Here is a 19,482-nt window from a genome sequence, read left to right on the forward strand (position 1 = left end):
CCGCATATAACGACACACAACCACACAATCACTTCCTCTCTCTCTGGGAAGTTGGTCACGGTGTTCTTTGTGATTTTCACGAAGTCATACATCAAGGACAGGCTGATAAAAATACCGGGGACACGCTCATTAATTTCATTTCAGCGAAAACTAAAACAAGGAAGTCGCGCGTGCCCGTCTATATAGCCAATCAGACTTGCGCGACATTATGTGACGTAGTCAGCGACACTAGACATTTCACCAGGTAGCAGACACTGCTCGCAGACACTTGAAAGTGTCGACTCAAGTCCTCATTTCTGTCTGCGACCATTTCAAAAGTGTCGGCAGACGAAGCATAAATTGGGCTTAAGAGCTGACTGCTGCTTGTTTGCCTGAGTCAGAGACAAGCGATGGCAGAGAGAGCGCTGCCGCAGGTCACAGGAGCAGGCTGTCGGCCGCAGTGGTGTCGGCCCGGGACCCACTGGTTCACCACCGGCACCATATTGGGTCACACCAGCCCAGCCAGCAGCCTCCCAGGAAGAGGCTAGTCTGCATTCTGGATCAGAGAGAGAGCATTCTCCCAAGTCAATTCAATTCAATGTGTCTTTATGAAATACCAGAGTACACTACATGTTGCCAAAGCAAAGGTATACATGTTGTTTATATACAGTACATACTATAGGGAAATGTTCATTGGAATGATAATACAATGTAAACACATATACACATACAGAGGAATGAGCTCAGCTGTCTCAGATTGTAACAGGCTGCTGCTGCACACAGACTCTGTTGTCTCTCAGATTGTAACAGGCTGCTGCTGCACACAGACTCTGTTGTCTCTCAGATTGTAACAGGCTGCTGCTGCACACAGACTCTGTTGTCTCTCAGATTGTAACAGGCTGCTGCTGCACAAAGACTCTGTTGTCTCTCAGATTGTAACAGGCTGCTGCTGCACAAAGACTCTGTTGTCTCTCAGATTGTAACAGGCTGCTGCTGCACAAAGACTCTGTTGTCTCAGATTGTAACAGGCTGGCGCTGCACACAGACACAAGACGTGTGTTTCGGTCTATTTATTTAGCCAGGACTTCTTACGTCCTTCTCTCTCAATTTCAAGTGTGGTCACTGAGCCTTAAAGGCCTGACATGGTTCCGCGATATCACCAGTGCCGACTGCGCCGAGTGGTGCATCGCAGCTGGCCGGCCTGTCGGCACAGCTCGGCGAAGGGGGCGTGCAGCTCCTCGAAAAGGTGACTCTGAGGCGTCGACGCGGACATAACGTGACCAGCACGAGAGCTGTGATTGGCCGTCGCCTTGGGCCGTGTGCGTATCCGCTGACTTGTGTTGAGAGGGGAAGACCGACAGCCATGTTATTTTTTACAGCTTTATTAGCGATCGTTCACATACAGGACAATACAACACAAAACAGTACAGTACAGGGAGTGCCGCTCAAGGAAACGCCATCTCATCATGCTTGTCCCTCATCTAGCAAAACCTTCTCCATAGCATAAAACGTAAACTTCACCAACATGATTGCAAGTTCTTGGTAAACAACACCAGTGCATCAGTAAAGGACATGAGTGCAACCACCTAGTGTTTTGGAGGTGTACTGCAGCCAATGCGCTGAGTGACGTTCGAGGATATGTACAGTCTCGCTGTCGCCGCTAGTCGTCAGCAAGGCTCCAAGTCGAGGCTGCCCAGAACCCTGCAAAGCTCTTTAGCTTATTAGCTCTTAGATATTTTGCCAATTGAAAAGTCTGCCTAAGTCTCTGACACCATCTCTCTCATTTAGTCTCTCTCTTTCCCTATTCTTTCTTCTTACCCCCTTTTGTTCTGTCCCCTCTCTCTCTCTCTCTCTCTTTCCTGCTGCTCATCTCTCTCTATGCCTGTCTCTATCTCTTCTGCTACTTTTTCTCTCTGGTCTGTCTCCATCTGTTTCACACAACTTTGTCTTTGTCTCTGTCAAATTCAAATAAGCTTTGTTGGCAGGACAAGAGCATTGGCACGGTTATGATATCCAAGAAATGAACAGCATGAAGCGTAAATAATATTAAGAAATCAGATCAAAAATGTAATAACGGGATACAAGGCAAGAGTAATTTGTACGTGTTCATATTCAGTCAGACAACTGAAATATTGACAAGCGGAGATAAGATTGGAGGAGCAGCAGTGCAGTCTGTTCTCTCTCTCTATACACATCTGGCTGCTAATCATAGAGATTTCTCCTCAACCAATTTTTGTGTTTATGATCTACGTTAGTTTCCCTTATTTTGTCATATTGTGGACACAAGAAAAGAAAATATATTCCTTGCAAAGCCTCTCTGATCCTTGGTTCACCAGGTTTTTGAGTGCTTTCCTTTTCCAATTTCACAGTTATGTCATCAAATCTGTTTAGTAGGAGGGTTTCTTTATTTACTAGAAATCTCGTGGGCTCCCCCGAGCTGCAGCTCTCCCGCTGCATCACAATTGCTCGAGTGACCATCACTGATCACATCATGGAGTGCTCGAGTCACATCACTCAGCGCACAATTGCCCAACTACGTCAGCATAGGTGATGTGACCATCACTGATGACATCATCGAGTGCTCAAGTGACATCACTGATGATGTCATAGACATGATGACATCACAGTTGTTCAAGTGACATCCCTGATGATGTCATAGACATTGTGACATCATCAGTGAAATCATCACAAATCTCACAATGTGACCAGTATCGAGTGACAGGGAGTGAGTGACGGGAGGATTGGGTTTTGCAGAATTCATTGGTGATAATGTCAGTGTTTCTGACATCATCAGTGACATAGGTGATGTCTTAAATCATTGATCATTTATGCATGTGACATCACACAATTGCTTGTGTGACATTGATGACATCACAATTGCTCGAGTGACATAATGATATTACTCAGGCACACCTACTTCGCCATCACTACTGAGTGACATTATAGTTGTCATAGCCAACTTTTGTCCTATATATCATGCAACGCAACGCACGTGCGGGACCTCTAGGCCTACCCACCCACTTAGCCATCACAACTGTCTGATGACATCACTGATGACATCACTGAGGCCCACCCACTTAGCCATCACAACTGTCTGATGACATCACTGAGGCCCACCCACTTAGCCATCACAAGTGTCTGATGACATCACTGAGGCCCACCCACCCACCCACTTAGCCATCACAACTGTCTGATGACATCACTGAGGCCCACCCACCCACCCACTTAGCCATCACAAGTGTCTGATGACATCACTGAGGCCCACCCACCCACCCACTTAGCCATCACAACTGTCTGATGACATCACTGAGGCCCACCCACCCACCCACTTAGCCATCACAACTGTCACAACTTTCTTTCTAGCCTAGCTAGAGGTGTAGAAGAGTGTGTGGCCATGGAGTGGGAGTGGATATGAGAGATGATATAAGTCATGGATGGAGGAGGAAGGTCATTCGAGGTCAAGCAGGGAGGTCAGGACACACGGTCAGTTACAGAACAGCTGTAGGGAAAATTGACTCAGCACATATCGAGGACCTGGGGCCAAAGAGGCATAAGTGCGATTTTGGACAAATATGAGTATTATCAATTGAAAGGTCTCAGTGAGATCTTTTCATTGCCAAAAGGACAACTGAAATCATGACCCATACATTTTAATCAAACAAAAACTGAACACCATAACCGTAAACTTAGGGTTGTGTATGCTGCCAAAAGGGCATAACTGCGCTTACGCCCTTTGGACACCTTGCAAAACCACACGTTTGACACTGAACAAGGTTATGGTTATAGGATTCTAACACCACTTATGTCAACTCAAAATACATGCTGATGTAAGTAATGCTAGCATGGAAGCATGATCATATAATTTTTAGTATCCTATTCATATCTTAATTAATATTCAAATAAATATGTTAATATTCCTATGAGCTGGTCAAGATGAGCTCTGATAGTAAGACTGCTGGTAGAAGTTATCCCAGTATTATGAGGACTTTTACAGGTCTTTGAATGTGTCCCAGGACACATCGCACATCAATGATGTGTGATGTGTCCTGATGTGATGTGTCTATAGAGATTTATAAAAAAAAAAAATGTATCACTCAATTTGATATGTTAAGTGTAGCCTATAATTGTAAAGACCTCGTGAAAGATGCCGAGCATTACCTCAAGATAAAGATATTCATTCTGATCTTGTTTTATATTTCAGCATTGATTAAATTGTAATTGCTAAATTTGTCTTAAAATGAATGGGTTAATTGTTTACTTACATATGCCCATATTCTGCATGGCTGTATTGGGAGAATGTTTGTGCCAAAAAGGCATATTTCACTCTTTTGCCATATAAAAAGAAAGAAAGTAAACAGTATTGTTTTTATAGTAATCTGATAACACAAAAAGTTAAAATATTGTGCTTAGTATGTGGTAACAACAGCTGATCCAAGTGTGATCAAAATATCTTTCGACTCTCCTGTAAAATCTACTATAATGTTCTTACACGCCTTTGACTCCAAGCCCCTCAGTACATGATTATACTGTATACTGTTTTCAGTCAACGCATTCTTCACATTCATGCAGTTACACACACTCACACCTGCCAGCTTCCCAGCACAGGCAGGCTTTTACAGTTACCACTGAGCAGGTTAAGAGCTTTGGTCTGGCTCATTCACTTTCCCCACCAACATGTGCAGAGCCGGTCCTGGCATTCAAACTGCTGACCTCGTGGTCACAAGACCAGAAGCGCCCAGTCACCCACTTCTATAACCTCTCTAGGCAAATGCAGTCACCCACTTCTGTAACCTCTCTAGGCTAATGCAGATGCTTGTCAACATGATGACTTGAACCCCAATTCCAGCTGATGGACAGTTTCTCTAACGGTTAGAGAAACTGTGGTTAGAGTCTAACCATCAGGCCACCCAGCTGCCAAGAGGAAAGTGCATCCACACACACACACACACACACACACACACACAATGCTGTAGGCATCAAGAAGCAAATTCAGTGCGTGCGCGCGTGCATGCGTTTTACAGGCTGTCCTGGTTGCTAGGGGCTGAATAGGTGGAAGCAGGGAGCAGAGGACTAGGAGGAGTGGAGCTGCAAAGTGTGTGTACATCAGTATCAATGGGAGATGGGGCTGAAGTTGTCTCTCTTTCAGCCTCCGTTTCACACCCCTGCCCTCCACCGAGAGGGGCAGACAGACAGAGAGAGAGAGAGAGAGAGAGAAGCATAGTGCAGCCCCAGACTGTGAAGGAATAATGCCATCTATTGTCAGGCCTTAACGCCATTCATAAGAAGCACAGCCTCCAACAGTATCTGCTTGTCCATCTGACATGAGCCTCCACTCCAGCCAAACACTCTGAGGCTGAGGGGAAACTAGAGATCCAGCAGACAGTGGATGGAGCCGGCTGCCTTAGAGAACTTGTCTTGTTGTGTGGTCTCTGTTGGCTGCCTCAGATAACTTGTGTCTCGTTGTGTGGTCTCTGTTGGATGCGTTTCTCTGACAAACTGCTCGCCATCTCCCGGGTGAGTGTGACTTTTCCTTTGAGTTTTTCTTTCCGATGTGCTTGGAGGACGAGTGCTTTGTCAAGAGATGCCTTGGGCTAATTTGAACGTTAGCCAGGGAAACCCCCCCCCCCCCCGTGTGAGTTTGACATGTATAATGAGCTGCCTTAGTCAAGTGTATTTTGTTTTTGTTCTTATGCGCTGCCTTCTGACTCTCCTTAGGCTTCTTAGTGGACGCAGTGTAATAAGTTGTCTTCCAGGAAAAGACGCCTTCGGTTGTGCGTTGCTGATAGGAAATGCCGATATCGCACAGCTCCTCTGCACAAACTGAGATGGCGAAGTAGTATTATGAGCTGCACGGTGCATTTGCATACATCTTTCTGAGGGTTTGCTCATCATTTGTCTTCAAACACGCACACACACACACACACACACACACACACACACACACACACACACACACACACACACACACACACGGATGATGTAAACATCCTCAAAAGAGTCCAAAGACACACATGGCACACAACACAAACTATAGTCTCTTACACAAAGTACATTCTCAGTCAGTAGTTGTAGTGTTGTAGGTTCTAATTCAGGTCGCACATTTCAGCTACTCACATCTACATTACGTGTGTCTCCGTCTTTCTCCCTTCTCAGTGTGGATCATGTTCAGGCAACTTTACAGAGCGCTTTGTCTGTTATAGTAGCTTATTAAAGGAGAGTTCCCACTGGTCATGGACGTTTTGAAATATCAATGATTTTTGAGAGGTGTATTCCAGACAGGGGATTTGATACAATCTGTAAGGAAGTCTGGGAATATCAGGGAGTTGTACAAAATGGGACACTTTAGAAGAATATACCAGAATGTATTTTACCACTTGCTTTACTCGTTTATTGTGTTAACAAGCCCAGCACTAGAACCATACAACCCGACTAAGCTGAAAAAGAAACCAGATAGTAGTCAAATTTTTAGGTCACGGAAAAGGCATGCAATTTTACATCAGGGCCACGGTGGGATCCTTATTACAGACGTTCATTACTGTACTTTGTTGTATATTGCAAAACATTACTAAAAGCACAAATGAAATACAAAGTAAATATGAAGTGTTCTCCACCATCATTTCATCTTTCACACAAACTAAGAGCAGTGCTTTGCTGTGTGAACGCTGTACACAAACATGCAAACCACAAAGGATTTTTGAGGTTATCGCTGCCACCGCTGTTGTCTGCCATGTTTATCTTTCATCGTGCGCCCCATGATGGTGACCAGCATCTCATGTGGTTGTACTATTGCTGTTGCAGTGCGAGGGAAAACGGAAGAGTCTTATTGGGCCTCAGGGCTGTGTTGAAATGTCTGGTCCAAAGTACTGTGTGTGTGTGTGTGTGTGTGTGTGTGTGTGTGTGTGTGTGTGTGTGTGTGTGTGTGTGTGTGTGTGTGTGTGTGTGTGTGTGTCTGAGTTTGTGACTATCTGGACACGTCCATCTCTGTGTTCCTATGTCCATCTGTGTTTTCTCTGTTTTTCTACGTGTCTATGTATGCAGTGTGTGCGTTTGTCTTCCTGTGTAGGTTCAATGAACAACAGCATACCAGACAAATTGCTCATCATATATCACATGATAGTTTGTTTATTTATATGATAGCAGTTGTGTCAGATGACCTCTGCCTCTTTGATACCAAGTCTTTGTATTGAGCATACAGCTGCTGTCTTTGTTTAGACTGTGTTTGAGGGCTGATTTCTCCACAAACATGCACTTACACACACACACACACACACTGACACACACACACACACACACATACTGACACATGCACGTACACACTCTGTCTAGGCCTAGACAAGCCTATCCAGTCAGTAGCATTTATTAGTCAGCTGGGTTTTCTGTAAACAGAGCTGTTAGTCAATGCTCTTGTGTCTCCACAAATGTCTGTTGTCCTCGCATCAGGGAGCTGAATAAACAGCTCCTCTTTGTTAACATTTCTACATATACCAAATCAAAATGGCTCAAACACGCCTGCATCGAAAGCCAAACAAAACCAAGTGGAGAAATAGAACACAGGACAGGTGGAGAATAGATTGTTCCTTAATCAAATAACATTCACTATCGCTGTAATGATGGCCTGCAGAATCCACAACACTTTCTGCTTTCACACACTGCAGACAACTTACTCCATGGTTTAATCTGCTTCATTTGCTTTCATATGGTTCATGTTTTGACCAAGAAGAAATAAGCCAATCATTTTCACTGCTTTGACATCGACTTTCCTAACATCAGATCGGATCAGATTTTAAATCAAGGTTACAGAGAAACAGAAGGTTTGAGTGGCTGTAATCAACACACTATTTTGCCATTTCCAGGAGGGACTGTTGTTCACAAAACAAAATCAAATCACTAGGGAAACAAGGAAGTGTGTAAATCTGATTGGCTGTTTGACGTCTAGTGAAAAGTTCAGCGCAGAGACATGGCGACAGGCTTGTTGAGCGTCCACACATCAGTTTCCCTGGGCGCTCCGCTCGATAGGAAATGAATGGTCTTCTGGTGACTTGTTGATCATGTTGCTCAGTGTGGAAGCACAGCTGGTGTACCTTAACTCTCTTATGTGTTGTGCTACTCACTATTGCATTGATTGATTGATTGATTGTGTCTGTTGTCTCAGCTCTACGACAAGATCAACACCAAGTCCTCCCAACAGATCAGAAACCCCTCCAGCGATGCTGTGCAGAGAGCCAAAGAGGTGAACAAACACATACACATCACACATACACGTACATACACATCACACATACACGTACGTACGCACGCACGCACGCACACACACACATACACACACACACACACACACACACACACACACACACACACACACTACCAAAGCACACCTCCACAGGCCACACCCATACTAAGACACTCACTTTGCACATATTACAATAAGACACACACCTGCATTAAGATGAGCACATATCCATATCATTGCCGCTGTCCCTTGTCATGTGATTTGTGTGATATTGATGATGACGACTGATCAGCTGTCCTGATGACAGACTACTGTCTCTACTTCCTGCCTCTCTTCCTGAACACCTAACAACCTGCACTTCTGTTAGTGCTCAGGCTGTATTAACCTTCTGCTCACTAAAGCTCTAACTCTCCACTGCTGTGGATCGCTCTGTTCACCTGCTCTGCTCTGCTAGGGCAGCGGTTCTCACTGTGCGGTCAGGGGGACCCCAGGAGTGTTCAGGTGATTCCAGGGGGCCTCCAGAAAAATAGGAAGTAGTTTATTTCCAGTATCATTCAATTCATGAGAGATTAGCCCAGTTAGAGAATGTAGAGTACAGTAGATGAATGGCTCTTCTCATTGAATTTCACTATCTCCCCAAATTCATTACAGAGAGATTAATGCAGTACTAAAACTGTGTGTGACATGAGGAGTTTGAGAACTCCTGATCTCAGGAATATGTTGGCCATATGTCAGTAGACATTATGGGAACGGGAATACTACCTACATTGTAGGACCGTGGACTCAACAAATATCACGTCTGTACTCTCTGCTGAATCATGGTTGACCTTGGACCGAGGTGTTCCTGAGCTGTCATAACAATATCTCATTTACTTGAAGGAAACGTTTTAAAGGTCATTCGTGCCAGTTATGAGCAAGCTTTACAACCCCGGGGCCATGAAAGCATTTAAAAATTAATTTTCTAGTTTCAAAATTGCATGGGCTTCACTGGTTACAATTGTTTTTTGTCAATTTCTGAAATGTTGACCTTAGAGATAAAAGCTGGAGATTGTAAGTTATTGTTTGTTTATTAGACAGCATAATCTAAGTTTTGAGTTTGCAGAAGGTCCACAGCCTGACAGGGTGGTAAGACACATTTCTGCTCTGTAGCTGTTTGTATTGTCTCCAGTGGCGTACACCAGAGTGACACGTTAGTCCTCCTTGCGCACTGCAAATGTCAAGCTAACTTGTCAAGCTAGCTAACCACGCTTATGAGCCGGAACAAGCAAAGAAATTGCTCTTCATTCATGTTCATTGATTGATTCCTCTCTCAGGCTCATTGTTAGAGCAGATAGATGGGCCAATAAGGAACTCTGTTACAGAGAGATGGGCCAATAAGGATCTCTGTTGCAGAGAGATGGGCTAATAAGGATCTCTGTTGCAGAGAGATAGGCTAATAAGGATCTCTGTTGCAGAGAGATGGGCTAATAAGGATCTCTGTTGCAGAGAGATGGGCTAATAAGGATCTCTGTTACAGAGAGATGGGCCAATAAGGATCTCTGTTACAGAGAGATGGGCCAATAAGGATCTCTGTTACAGAGAGATGGGCCAATAAGGATCTCTGTTACAGAGAGATGGGCCAATAAGGATCTCTGTTACAGAGAGATGGGCCAATAAGGATCTCTGTTACAGAGAGATGGGCCAATAAGGATCTCTGTTACAGAGAGATGGGCCAATAAGGATCTCTGTTACAGAGAGATGGGCCAATAAGGATCTCTGTTACAGAGAGATGGGCCAATAAGGATCTCTGTTACAGAGAGATGGGCCAATAAGGATCTCTGGTTGGTTGGTTTGACCTTCCTCACTGAGAGATGCTGCTGGATGTGTGTGTCACACACACACACACTGGCAGTGTTTGTGGGCTGTTAGTGTGGTGTGGACTGTTTCCTCTCTCAAAGGGGCCAAACCAACATGAATTCATAGATTGGGTGAGGTTGGTGTGTTTACCTCACAGTGCACTCAAATACTTCAGCAGAATGCGGAATGGAGTTGGTGCTGAATGAGTCTGAGAGAAGAGAGGTGTGTGCGAGAAAATATTGGTGAATCAGTGGTGTGTGTGTGTGTGTGTGTGTGTGTGTGTGTGTGTGTGTGTGTGTATTTGTGGCCGTTTGTGCATGCTTGCGGGTAGGGGTGGGAATCACCAGATGCCCACGATACGATACTGAAACGATACTTGAGTCACGATACGATAGTATTGCGATACTGCGATATATCGATATTGCGATATATTGAATATTGCGATATTTCGATATATTGCGATTTCTTACTTTTTCAACTGCAAATGATGTCCCCAAAGGAAAACTTTGTCAACATCTGGTTTATATAAGAACAATTTTTCAGTCTGTACATCTGATTTCAACCATTTTATTGCAGCAACATTGTCAAGTAGACAGACCAACAACTTTCATAAAGTCATGTCATAGTTGCATGCACCTGACAAACTGAACTGTTTGTTACAGTCTACTTACAGTCCACCTTAACTGGATGTGTGTGTGGACTACTGTACTTATGTAGTTTTTGCAACTTCACTTCACTTACACAAAACATCTTGTGCAGCCCATTCAGTAACTGGGGAATTTGTAAATTACTGTTATGACAAAACTGTTACTGTTAAAACAAAAGGAAAATATGCTACCGTTTGTTTACTGCTGGCCTTGGAACTAAAGTTTATAGTAGCCCGGTGGCCTGGCATGGCCTGCAATTTTTTTTTTTTTTTTTTTTTTTTTTTTTGCAATATCGATACTTGGCGTCCAAATATCGATACAATATCGTCAGGCAAAATATCGCGATACTGTGGTGTATCGATTTTTTCCCCCACCCCTACTTGCGGGTGCAAAATGAGCTTTGCCAGTGGAACGTGTTTGCCTTGTGCGCTTTGTTGAGGGAGCAATTAAAAAGTGTGAATAGCGAGGGAGTGGGTGAAGGCTGGCGTCTTAAATCCCAGCTGTGCTAACACACTGGGGAAGCCATTGAGAGGAGCCCATGTTCTGTTTAATGTCAAAGAGACCCGGCTAATGAACAGTGCTGTGGTACACTGTGTCCGAGGAGTCGACGTCTGCTTATGGAGCCAAGTCTGCCTCACATTTTCCTACTTCAATCAGTCTAGATGATCAAGAGATCTGCATGGAGCCACAGCAGATGTGACAATGTCTGCGTTGGCGACGTTAGGGAGTCAAACAGTATTTTAGAGCTTTAGTCACAGACTCTGTTGTCTTCTGTGCCTTTTATTCATTTTGCTTCTGTCTCTTCTGAGAACTAAGCTTTCCTCACACTTAAGCATTACACACACTTCTAAACTTGCTTTATCGGCAGTCCAGGACAGCTTCCGTACAATGTGACCACAAACAAGCTCACTATCTCCTCCTCCTCTGCTTTGCCTCTGTCTCTACTCATTCACTCTGGCTGATATTCAAATGCTTTGAGCCAATCAGACTGCATCTTGCACCCTTCTCTGGGGTTTCTCACCCACTACAGCAGGGCTCAGGTGCTTCACGCCTCGAGTAACAAAGCTTTGTCCTAACATCGCACTTGTGTTTGTGGTGTGTGGGAACTAATTCTTTCTGAGAGTGGAGTCGCCTGTTTCAGCTATAGATACTAATCTCACAACCCCACCCCGCTTCACGGCTTACTTCCAATTGGCTGCCACTGATTAAAGGAAGGGGCGGAGTTTGGCTCTCCTTTGACCTCATTCATCACTGAACTTTCAACCTAGACCCCTCTCCCATAAGGACCTTCGGCAGACTGTGTAACTCTTCTTCCTGTGTCTTCCTCCACTAAGAGTTCCTCCCAAGACGAAGCAAGTGGAGCTTTGAAACATCTGGAATATGTAAGCCCCAAGACCTCATCACATTACTGCCATTTTCCACACCACAAATGAATTGAGCAGAAGATGAAAGTAGTTGTCTTGGCGTTTAAAGCGTTTGAGTATTCGAGCTGGTGCGGGCCAAAGGGGGAGCGAACATTATCGTAACACCCACGAAGCGCACTGCCGTGTAGCAGCCTCCGTTCCTCTGTGTGTTCACTGGACCTAAATGTGAGTTTCACAACACACTGGTGTAGCTTTCTGTGTATGTGTGTGGGAGAAGATTTGCCTTTGGGTTCAATCAAAAGCTGTATGTGTGGAAGATAATTTATATCTCCGCAGATAAAACACATTGTTGTTGATACGCTAGTCGATGCTGGCTGCAACTTGATGTGATTATCACAGATGAGAGATAATGAAAACCTATATGTGTGTACACACACGCACACGCACACACACACACACTCGCACAGCCGCACACACACACACACACACACACACACACACACACACACACACTATACACCCTCCCCTCAGAGGCCTCACCTCTACAATGCCACATTCAGCAGCCAGGCGCAACATAACTGGAGCTGACATCAATCCAGGTCACGTCAAGAGGGCAGGGGCAGAAGCCAGATTCCTTGACTACAGTTGAGTGACAACCTCAGTCCGTCTCTCATTGGCTGTGGTGACGTGGGAGGCGGTGCCCAGGAAGGTTTTAGAGGGTCTGTAAGGTCGTTGCTCAGTGTGTGTTGGATGCTTCTCCGTACTCCGTCCTCGCTGTGCCAGGTAGGGGAGTGTGTGTGTGGTTGGGGTTCAGGCGTACAGAAGGACCGCTGTGGCTAGCTTGACCGCCTGTTCTCTCTCTCTGCCTCCTCAGGTACTGGAAGAGATCTCCTGCTACCCAGAGAACCACGACGCCAAGGAACTCAGACGGATACTGACCCAGCCGCATTTCATGGTGAGTCAAAACACACACAGTCTTCTTCATCATACCTTCCGGACGGGTACAGCCAGGCCTCTTATCGCACGGAATACCTGACCCTCGTCAGTCGTCAGTCGCTGTTCTTTTCACACTGCACAACTGTCTGTGTTGTAATCTAGGAGTACAAGATATCCCCGATGAGTCCACAAACACACAAACACAGTCTACTCACAGAGTAGCAAGGGAGCGGAAGGTTAGCGTCTTCAGAGAAGACAGACCTGTGAACAAAAAGAGCTTTTTTGTGTGTGAGTTGTGCACGTTCCTCATGATTTTTGCACTTTCATTCCAAAGTGCTTTTGGGAAGAAAAAAAGAAGAAGTTCAACTTCATGTGCCGGTCGCCGCGCAGCTGCGGATATTGGGGGATCAGAGCAGCAAGGGTTAATCCAGTCAGGGGGAAACAGTCATCCCAGTGCTGAGGGTACAGTCAACAGCTCCCCTCCTAATCCTATCACGTCAATCTGTGTGATCTCCATCTCCCATCAATGACCCGTTCAATACCAGACAGACAGAGGAGCAGGGGGGGGGGGGGGACACGTGTTCAATACCAGACAGACAGAGGAGCAGGGGGGGGGGGACACGTGTTCAATACCAGACAGACAGAGGAGCAGGGGGGGGGGGACACGTGTTCAATACCAGACAGACAGAGGAGCAGGGGGGGGGGGACACGTGTTCAATACCAGACAGACAGAGGAGCAGGGGGGGGGGGACACGTGGAAAAATCAAAACGAAGTGATAAGGAGCTAAAAGATTAGCGCTGGAGAGTGGACAGAGAGAGTGGACAGAGAGGGGGAGAGGAGAGTGGACAGAGAGAGTGGACAGAGAGGGGGAGAGGAGAGTGGACAGAGAGAGTGGACAGAGAGGGGGAGAGGAGAGTGGACAGAGAGAGTGGACAGAGAGGGGGAGAGGAGAGTGGACAGAGAGAGTGGACAGAGAGGGGGAGAGGAGAGTGGACAGAGAGGGGGAGAGGGTGCAGATTGCGTAGCGAGGAATGGAGGCAGGTGTGAGTAGAGGTCAGTAACTGATGTGATGTGCTGTGTCAGGTCAGAGGCCCGGCTCCTTCCTCGTCCTGGATAGAGGGGAAATGACAGAGTGTGTGTGTGTTGGGGGGGCTGGGGGGTGAGGCACCGTCATGTAACTACATTCCAACACAAACACAAGGAAAGGAAAGTATGTCTGCTGCTCCTGTTCGCCCAACCGGCCGTTGCTAGTGAGAGCTCACGACAGACAGACAGACAGACAGACAGACAGACAGACAGACAGCAGCAGCAGCAGCAGCAGCAGCAGCCGACTGTTCCACTCAGCCTGGTGAGGATTCTGTGTTTTGTGTTTTCTACACTCATGCAGAGACAGAGAGACAGACGAGGGAAATCCAACAAGGTTGAGGATATTTTGCTTCTTCACTTCAAGTTTAGGGCTAAGGTTAGAGTTTGGGGTTTGAGAATTAATGTTATTGGATGAAAGTGCTCACATTACAATACAAACGCATTTGTGTGTTTGTTTGTGTTTACCTACACATGCCATTGCATGTGCATTTACGCGGCATTATTGATGCTCCGCCCCTAAAAGGAACTGTTTGTAAAATCAGCGCGCTATAGCTGCTGCACAGTGTAATGCCTTTACCTTGGAAACTATCGAGCTACTTTGGAATGTCTTTTTCCCCCCAACAACTATATTTAGACAAAGTCGGTTAGGTTTTCTTGTCTCGCCTTCCATTTGAATACTTGTCAGAGCGCGGCCCACAAAACACAGTCTTTGTCTGCCTGTTTCTTAAATGATCGCTTCACAGCTGAACGGGTTGTTATTATGAACAGTTGTTTTCTTCTGAGAATCTGACTGTGGGCTGTCGAGCTAATCTTAACATCTCTCTCTTCTCTTACGCTCTATCTTTCTATCTCTTCTTCTCTTTTAATATCTGTTGCACTCTTTCTATCTCTTCTTCTCTTTTAATATCTGTTGCACTCTTTCTATCTCTTCTTCTCTTTTAATATCTGTTGCACTCTTTCTATCTCTTCTCTTTTAATATATGTTGCACTCTTTCTCACACTCACTCAAATGCACCCATGCAGCCTGGAAGGATTAGTTAACCCCTTAACCACGCAGCATGGAAGGATTAGTTAACCCCTTAACCTGCTCCTCATTAGGGCACACACACATGCATGCACGCACGCACGCACACACACACACACACACACACACACACACACACACACACACACACACACACACACACACACACACACACACACACTCACACACACTGGAGAAGCTTCCTCTGTGTGTGATGTACTTGGACATAGGAGTTGCCATTGCCTTCATATCTCTGCCTCTCTGATCTGCTCTCCTTCCCTGTGCGTGCGTGCGTGCGTGCGTGTGTTTAGCACTGAGGGAAGTTGGTGACAGGTTTCCCATTTTGTTGTGGTTTGATTGCTTTCTTCTGAAGTTCAGACTGGTTTGCTAAAGTGCCACTCAGGCTTCTAAGGGTGACAGAGGAGACACAGCTTGACCTCAAACAGACAGGGGGCGAAAGGTGCTGCCTTGAACCAGAGAAGAGTTCCAGAGGACATCTCCCTCTGCTCTTTAGCAGCCTGACTGGTCCAGGCTTTCTGTGTGGCTTAGCTCGATGGGTGTGAAAAGTGTCATCCACATAGTGACCACACACCTGAAATCCATAGTACTTTGGTGGCGCTGTTGGAAATAGGGATGGGCATCAATGTCAAGATCAAGAATCTTCAAGATGTGCTCTGTGCTGTGAATTTGATTTCACTACATGGTAGTTTCAGGAGTTGATTTCACTACATGGTAGTTTTAGGAGTTGATGTCACTACATGGTAGTTTCAGGAGTTGATTTCACTACATGGTAGTTTTAGGAGTATGGGGGTGGGGCTGCGGCAGTGATGAGAATCAGCACTCAGCGCAAATGAAGCAGAAGCGGAAATTAAGACACTGACAGCAAAGCGGAGTTTTGTTTGGGACCATTTCCAGTTAAAAGACTTGCTCTGCGATGCCGTGTATAAGTACAACACACGGCCACGATGCCAATCATCCAGCACTCATCCATCATCTTCCTAAACAAGGCTTGGCGCTGGAGTTAACTTCCCTTTGTTGTTTATGAGTGGACACTAGTCACCACAGCCTTAATATGTCAGTCACTGTTATTTGTTTTATGAGGCTCTAAGTTTAATAGGCATACATTCATACATTCTGTCTCGTGGGGCGATGGGGGAAGGATCGGGGATTTAACCCCCGCAGTAAACGCACATCTGACATCTAATGTACCTGCTTTTGAATCCACAATCCTGTAGTGTAGAGCCGCAGCACCGTCTTTTGGTGTCTTTAGTATTTTCTGTCAAAGGCATTTTGTAAAAAAAATAATAATAATAATAATAAAAATATATATTATTATTATTATTATCGATAATTGATCGTTAATTTCCCCAAATTTTGATTATGGAAATGTTTTCATGCCCATTCAATGCCCATCCCTAGTTGGAAAATTCAGCTGTCTATGTCCCCATACAAGAAGAAGAAACACCAGAATTGGCCAGCAGCTGGTTCCAGTTCCGGTTCCGCTGCGTTCAATCAATCCTAGATGAAGGTGCATCTACATAACCAAGTTCCCAACCTCATACCAACTCACTCATCCGTTCCAGATGCAATTACATCATTTTGTGTGTGTGTGTCTGTGTGTGTGTGTGTGTGTGTGTGTGTGTGTGTTTGTGACAGGCCTTGCTGCAGACCCACGACGTGGTGGCCCACGAGGTGTACAGCGACGAGGCCCTGAGGGTGACCCCCCCGCCCACCTCCCCCTACCTGAACGGAGACTCCCCCGAGAGCACCAACGGAGACATGGACCTGGAGAATGTCACCAGAGTCCGCCTGGTGCAGTTCCAGAAGAACACAGACGAGCCCATGGTACACTACACAGTACACACACACACACACACACATTCCCTATCCCCTAACATTAATCATCATCACAACTAAATGCCTAACCCTTACTAGAGATGTCACAATACCACTTTTTCATGTCCGATACGATACCGATACCACATCCTTGAGTATCTGCTAATACCAATCCAATCTGATCTTTTTTCCTCGCTTAGACAACTATGCTGTTAATAATACATTTTTTCGGGATGCAGCCATCTAAACATCATGTTCAAACTGTGGAACAAATATTTTACTCCCTAAAGGAAGAAATAGGCTATTAAGCCCACAACATAGACTCACTAATGCACTATTGCTGCTTCTTTTTAAGCTTACACACACACACACACACACACACACACACACACACACACACACACACGCACAAGTCCCTTGTTATTGTCCCTGGTCTCCCCTACTTTCGTGTTGCGTGAAACAAGGGGGGAGGGGGAATTTAAAGCATCATGGTATTTGTAAACAGGGACACATGGGCTAATCTAGTTTTATTTGGTGTTTTCAAGGAAGATTTGGACTTTTAGGATTAATTATAAGGACTAAAACATCGGCAGGAGAGGAGAACTACTGTAACTTTATTGCTGCTGAGGCAAGTTAGTGCGGTGAGTGTTCATTCATAGGCTGTATTTTGCCTAGCATTAACGGGGCTTAAAATTCACTTTGCAAACTAGGGGGGAATTCCCCCCTTATCTTCTTCAGATAAGGGGGATTTCTAGATTTTGGGGGGGATTTTTTCAGGCGATACTATAACCAACAAATAAGCGATAATATTGTAATTTCACATTTTTGTATGCACACCTGAGTCTAAATTAATATGGCTTTTGTCGTGTTTTTCCTGCAGACTAAGCCATAGGCCTTTGGTTCTATGAAAGCCTTTATTTTTTGTATTGAGTGATACACTCTACTAAAACACTAATATCATATTATATCAGAAGTGTTCTTTGTTTTGTGTTCGCAATAGTGATGTCAGTTAGATTTGGTTAGGTCAAAGCTATGGAATATTAAATCATCCATCTTTGCTCACTACATCTACCTTTCTTACTGTCATTACTGGCAACTGAACCTGTTCGAATTTTGCATTGGGGAGAGTTCTATTGAAGTGACTATAAGCCATCTGTGTGTCGTTTCACTTTTTATTGAAAATGCTTCCACCAGATTTTCACGGATGCTTTATGAGAATACATTTGAGTGGCGATAACATCGTTGACATCACTGGCACTCGGCATAAGGAGGATTAACGTTATTATTATTAACATCATTATCGATATCATATTCTTCATCGTCAATAACGTAACGCTAAACATAACTGACACTGACATTACTCGGTGTTGACGTTGCAGCTAGAAGTGCCTTGTTGTTCGACTTGTCCTGTTTGTTTTTTCTGAGCGGGTCCCCCAGCGATCTATCATGTTTGCAAGTAGCTGTCTGTATTGTATCCACCGAGAAATCAGCAGAGGAGCGTTGATGTCGAGAGGACTGAGGGACGCGATATTTTTCCCCCATGATGGCGAAGGCTAGGCGAAGGCCTGACACGCCCCTCTCTGCCTCTGATTGGCCTAGTGTCAAACGTTCATCCAATCACATTCGCTTGGCTATCCTGCATCTCTTTCTACAGTCTGTGCTCAGACCTGGCTCAGACTCAGTGGGTCAGACAGACAGCCGTTTCGCACATAGATCGGTCTGCGCAAACCATTGCGGGATTACTCCCCCTTTATAAATTGAAAATATGCGGGAATTCGGGAAAATGTGCGGGATTCCCGCAGTCCCGCGCCAAATTTTAAGCCTTGCATTAATCTGCCGCTTCGTTATGCAGAAAGTGCGTAGATTTGACTTCACTTCTAGATGGGAATGATAACGTATTGATCGTGATATTGTGGCATGTTGTGCTGCGGAATTGACAGCGGTTCATATGTGTTTTGTTGTGGCTCACCCGGTGTCTATCTCCTCTCACCCTCTCCCTCTGTAACGTGGCTGTCAAGTTGTTTGTGTGTAATAAAGTGGCCTTGTATCAGGCAGGCAGTCTGTGGTGTTGTGTTGAAGTTTCCAACCCTTAAAACACTCGCATCGTATTACATTGCACTCAGCTGTTTCGCTTTTTCTTTCTTGAGCAACACAGCTGACGTGACAACACAGTGCAGGTCTCACTCACTGTTCCCATGATGCAGTGCTGCTCATCTGCGTTCTCTCGTCACCGTGCCGGCGCGCTGCTCAACGTTTAGTGAAGCATTTACGTGATCGTTTTTAGGCTAATGGATCAGATCGGATTCTACTTCTTTTTCCCCTCATATCCGATCCAGTGATTTTGGCCAGATCTGCTCCCATACCGATACGGAGTATCAGATGGGACCATCCCTGACCCTTACCCTAACCTAAACCCAACTCTAACCTAACCCTTCAAACCAAGTCTTAAACTTCAACAGCCCTTTAAAGGTGTGTGAGTAAATGAGGACCTGCCAAAATGTCCTCACTTTCCTCAAAAGTCCTCACTTTCCATGTATAAAACT

The 19,482-nt window shown here is 45.2% G+C and overlaps 1 protein-coding gene across 2 annotated transcripts in view; it reads left to right on the plus strand.

Moving 5' to 3' along the window:
- caska (calcium/calmodulin-dependent serine protein kinase a) overlaps positions 1-19,482 on the plus strand; it is a 204,848-nt gene that overhangs the window by 158,306 nt on the left and 27,060 nt on the right. For both annotated transcript variants that reach the window (XM_083638890.1, XM_083638891.1), the window contains exons 12-15: positions 8,132-8,209; positions 12,027-12,074; positions 12,931-13,011; positions 16,760-16,948. In XM_083638890.1, the coding sequence (XP_083495016.1) occupies positions 8,132-8,209; positions 12,027-12,074; positions 12,931-13,011; positions 16,760-16,948 (396 nt within the window). The remainder of the gene's footprint in view (positions 1-8,131; positions 8,210-12,026; positions 12,075-12,930; positions 13,012-16,759; positions 16,949-19,482) is intronic.

The sequence above is a fragment of the Poromitra crassiceps genome, assembly GCF_964638095.1.
Source record: "Poromitra crassiceps genome assembly, chromosome: 6".
In the NCBI taxonomy this organism is placed as follows: domain Eukaryota; kingdom Metazoa; phylum Chordata; class Actinopteri; order Beryciformes; family Melamphaidae; genus Poromitra; species Poromitra crassiceps.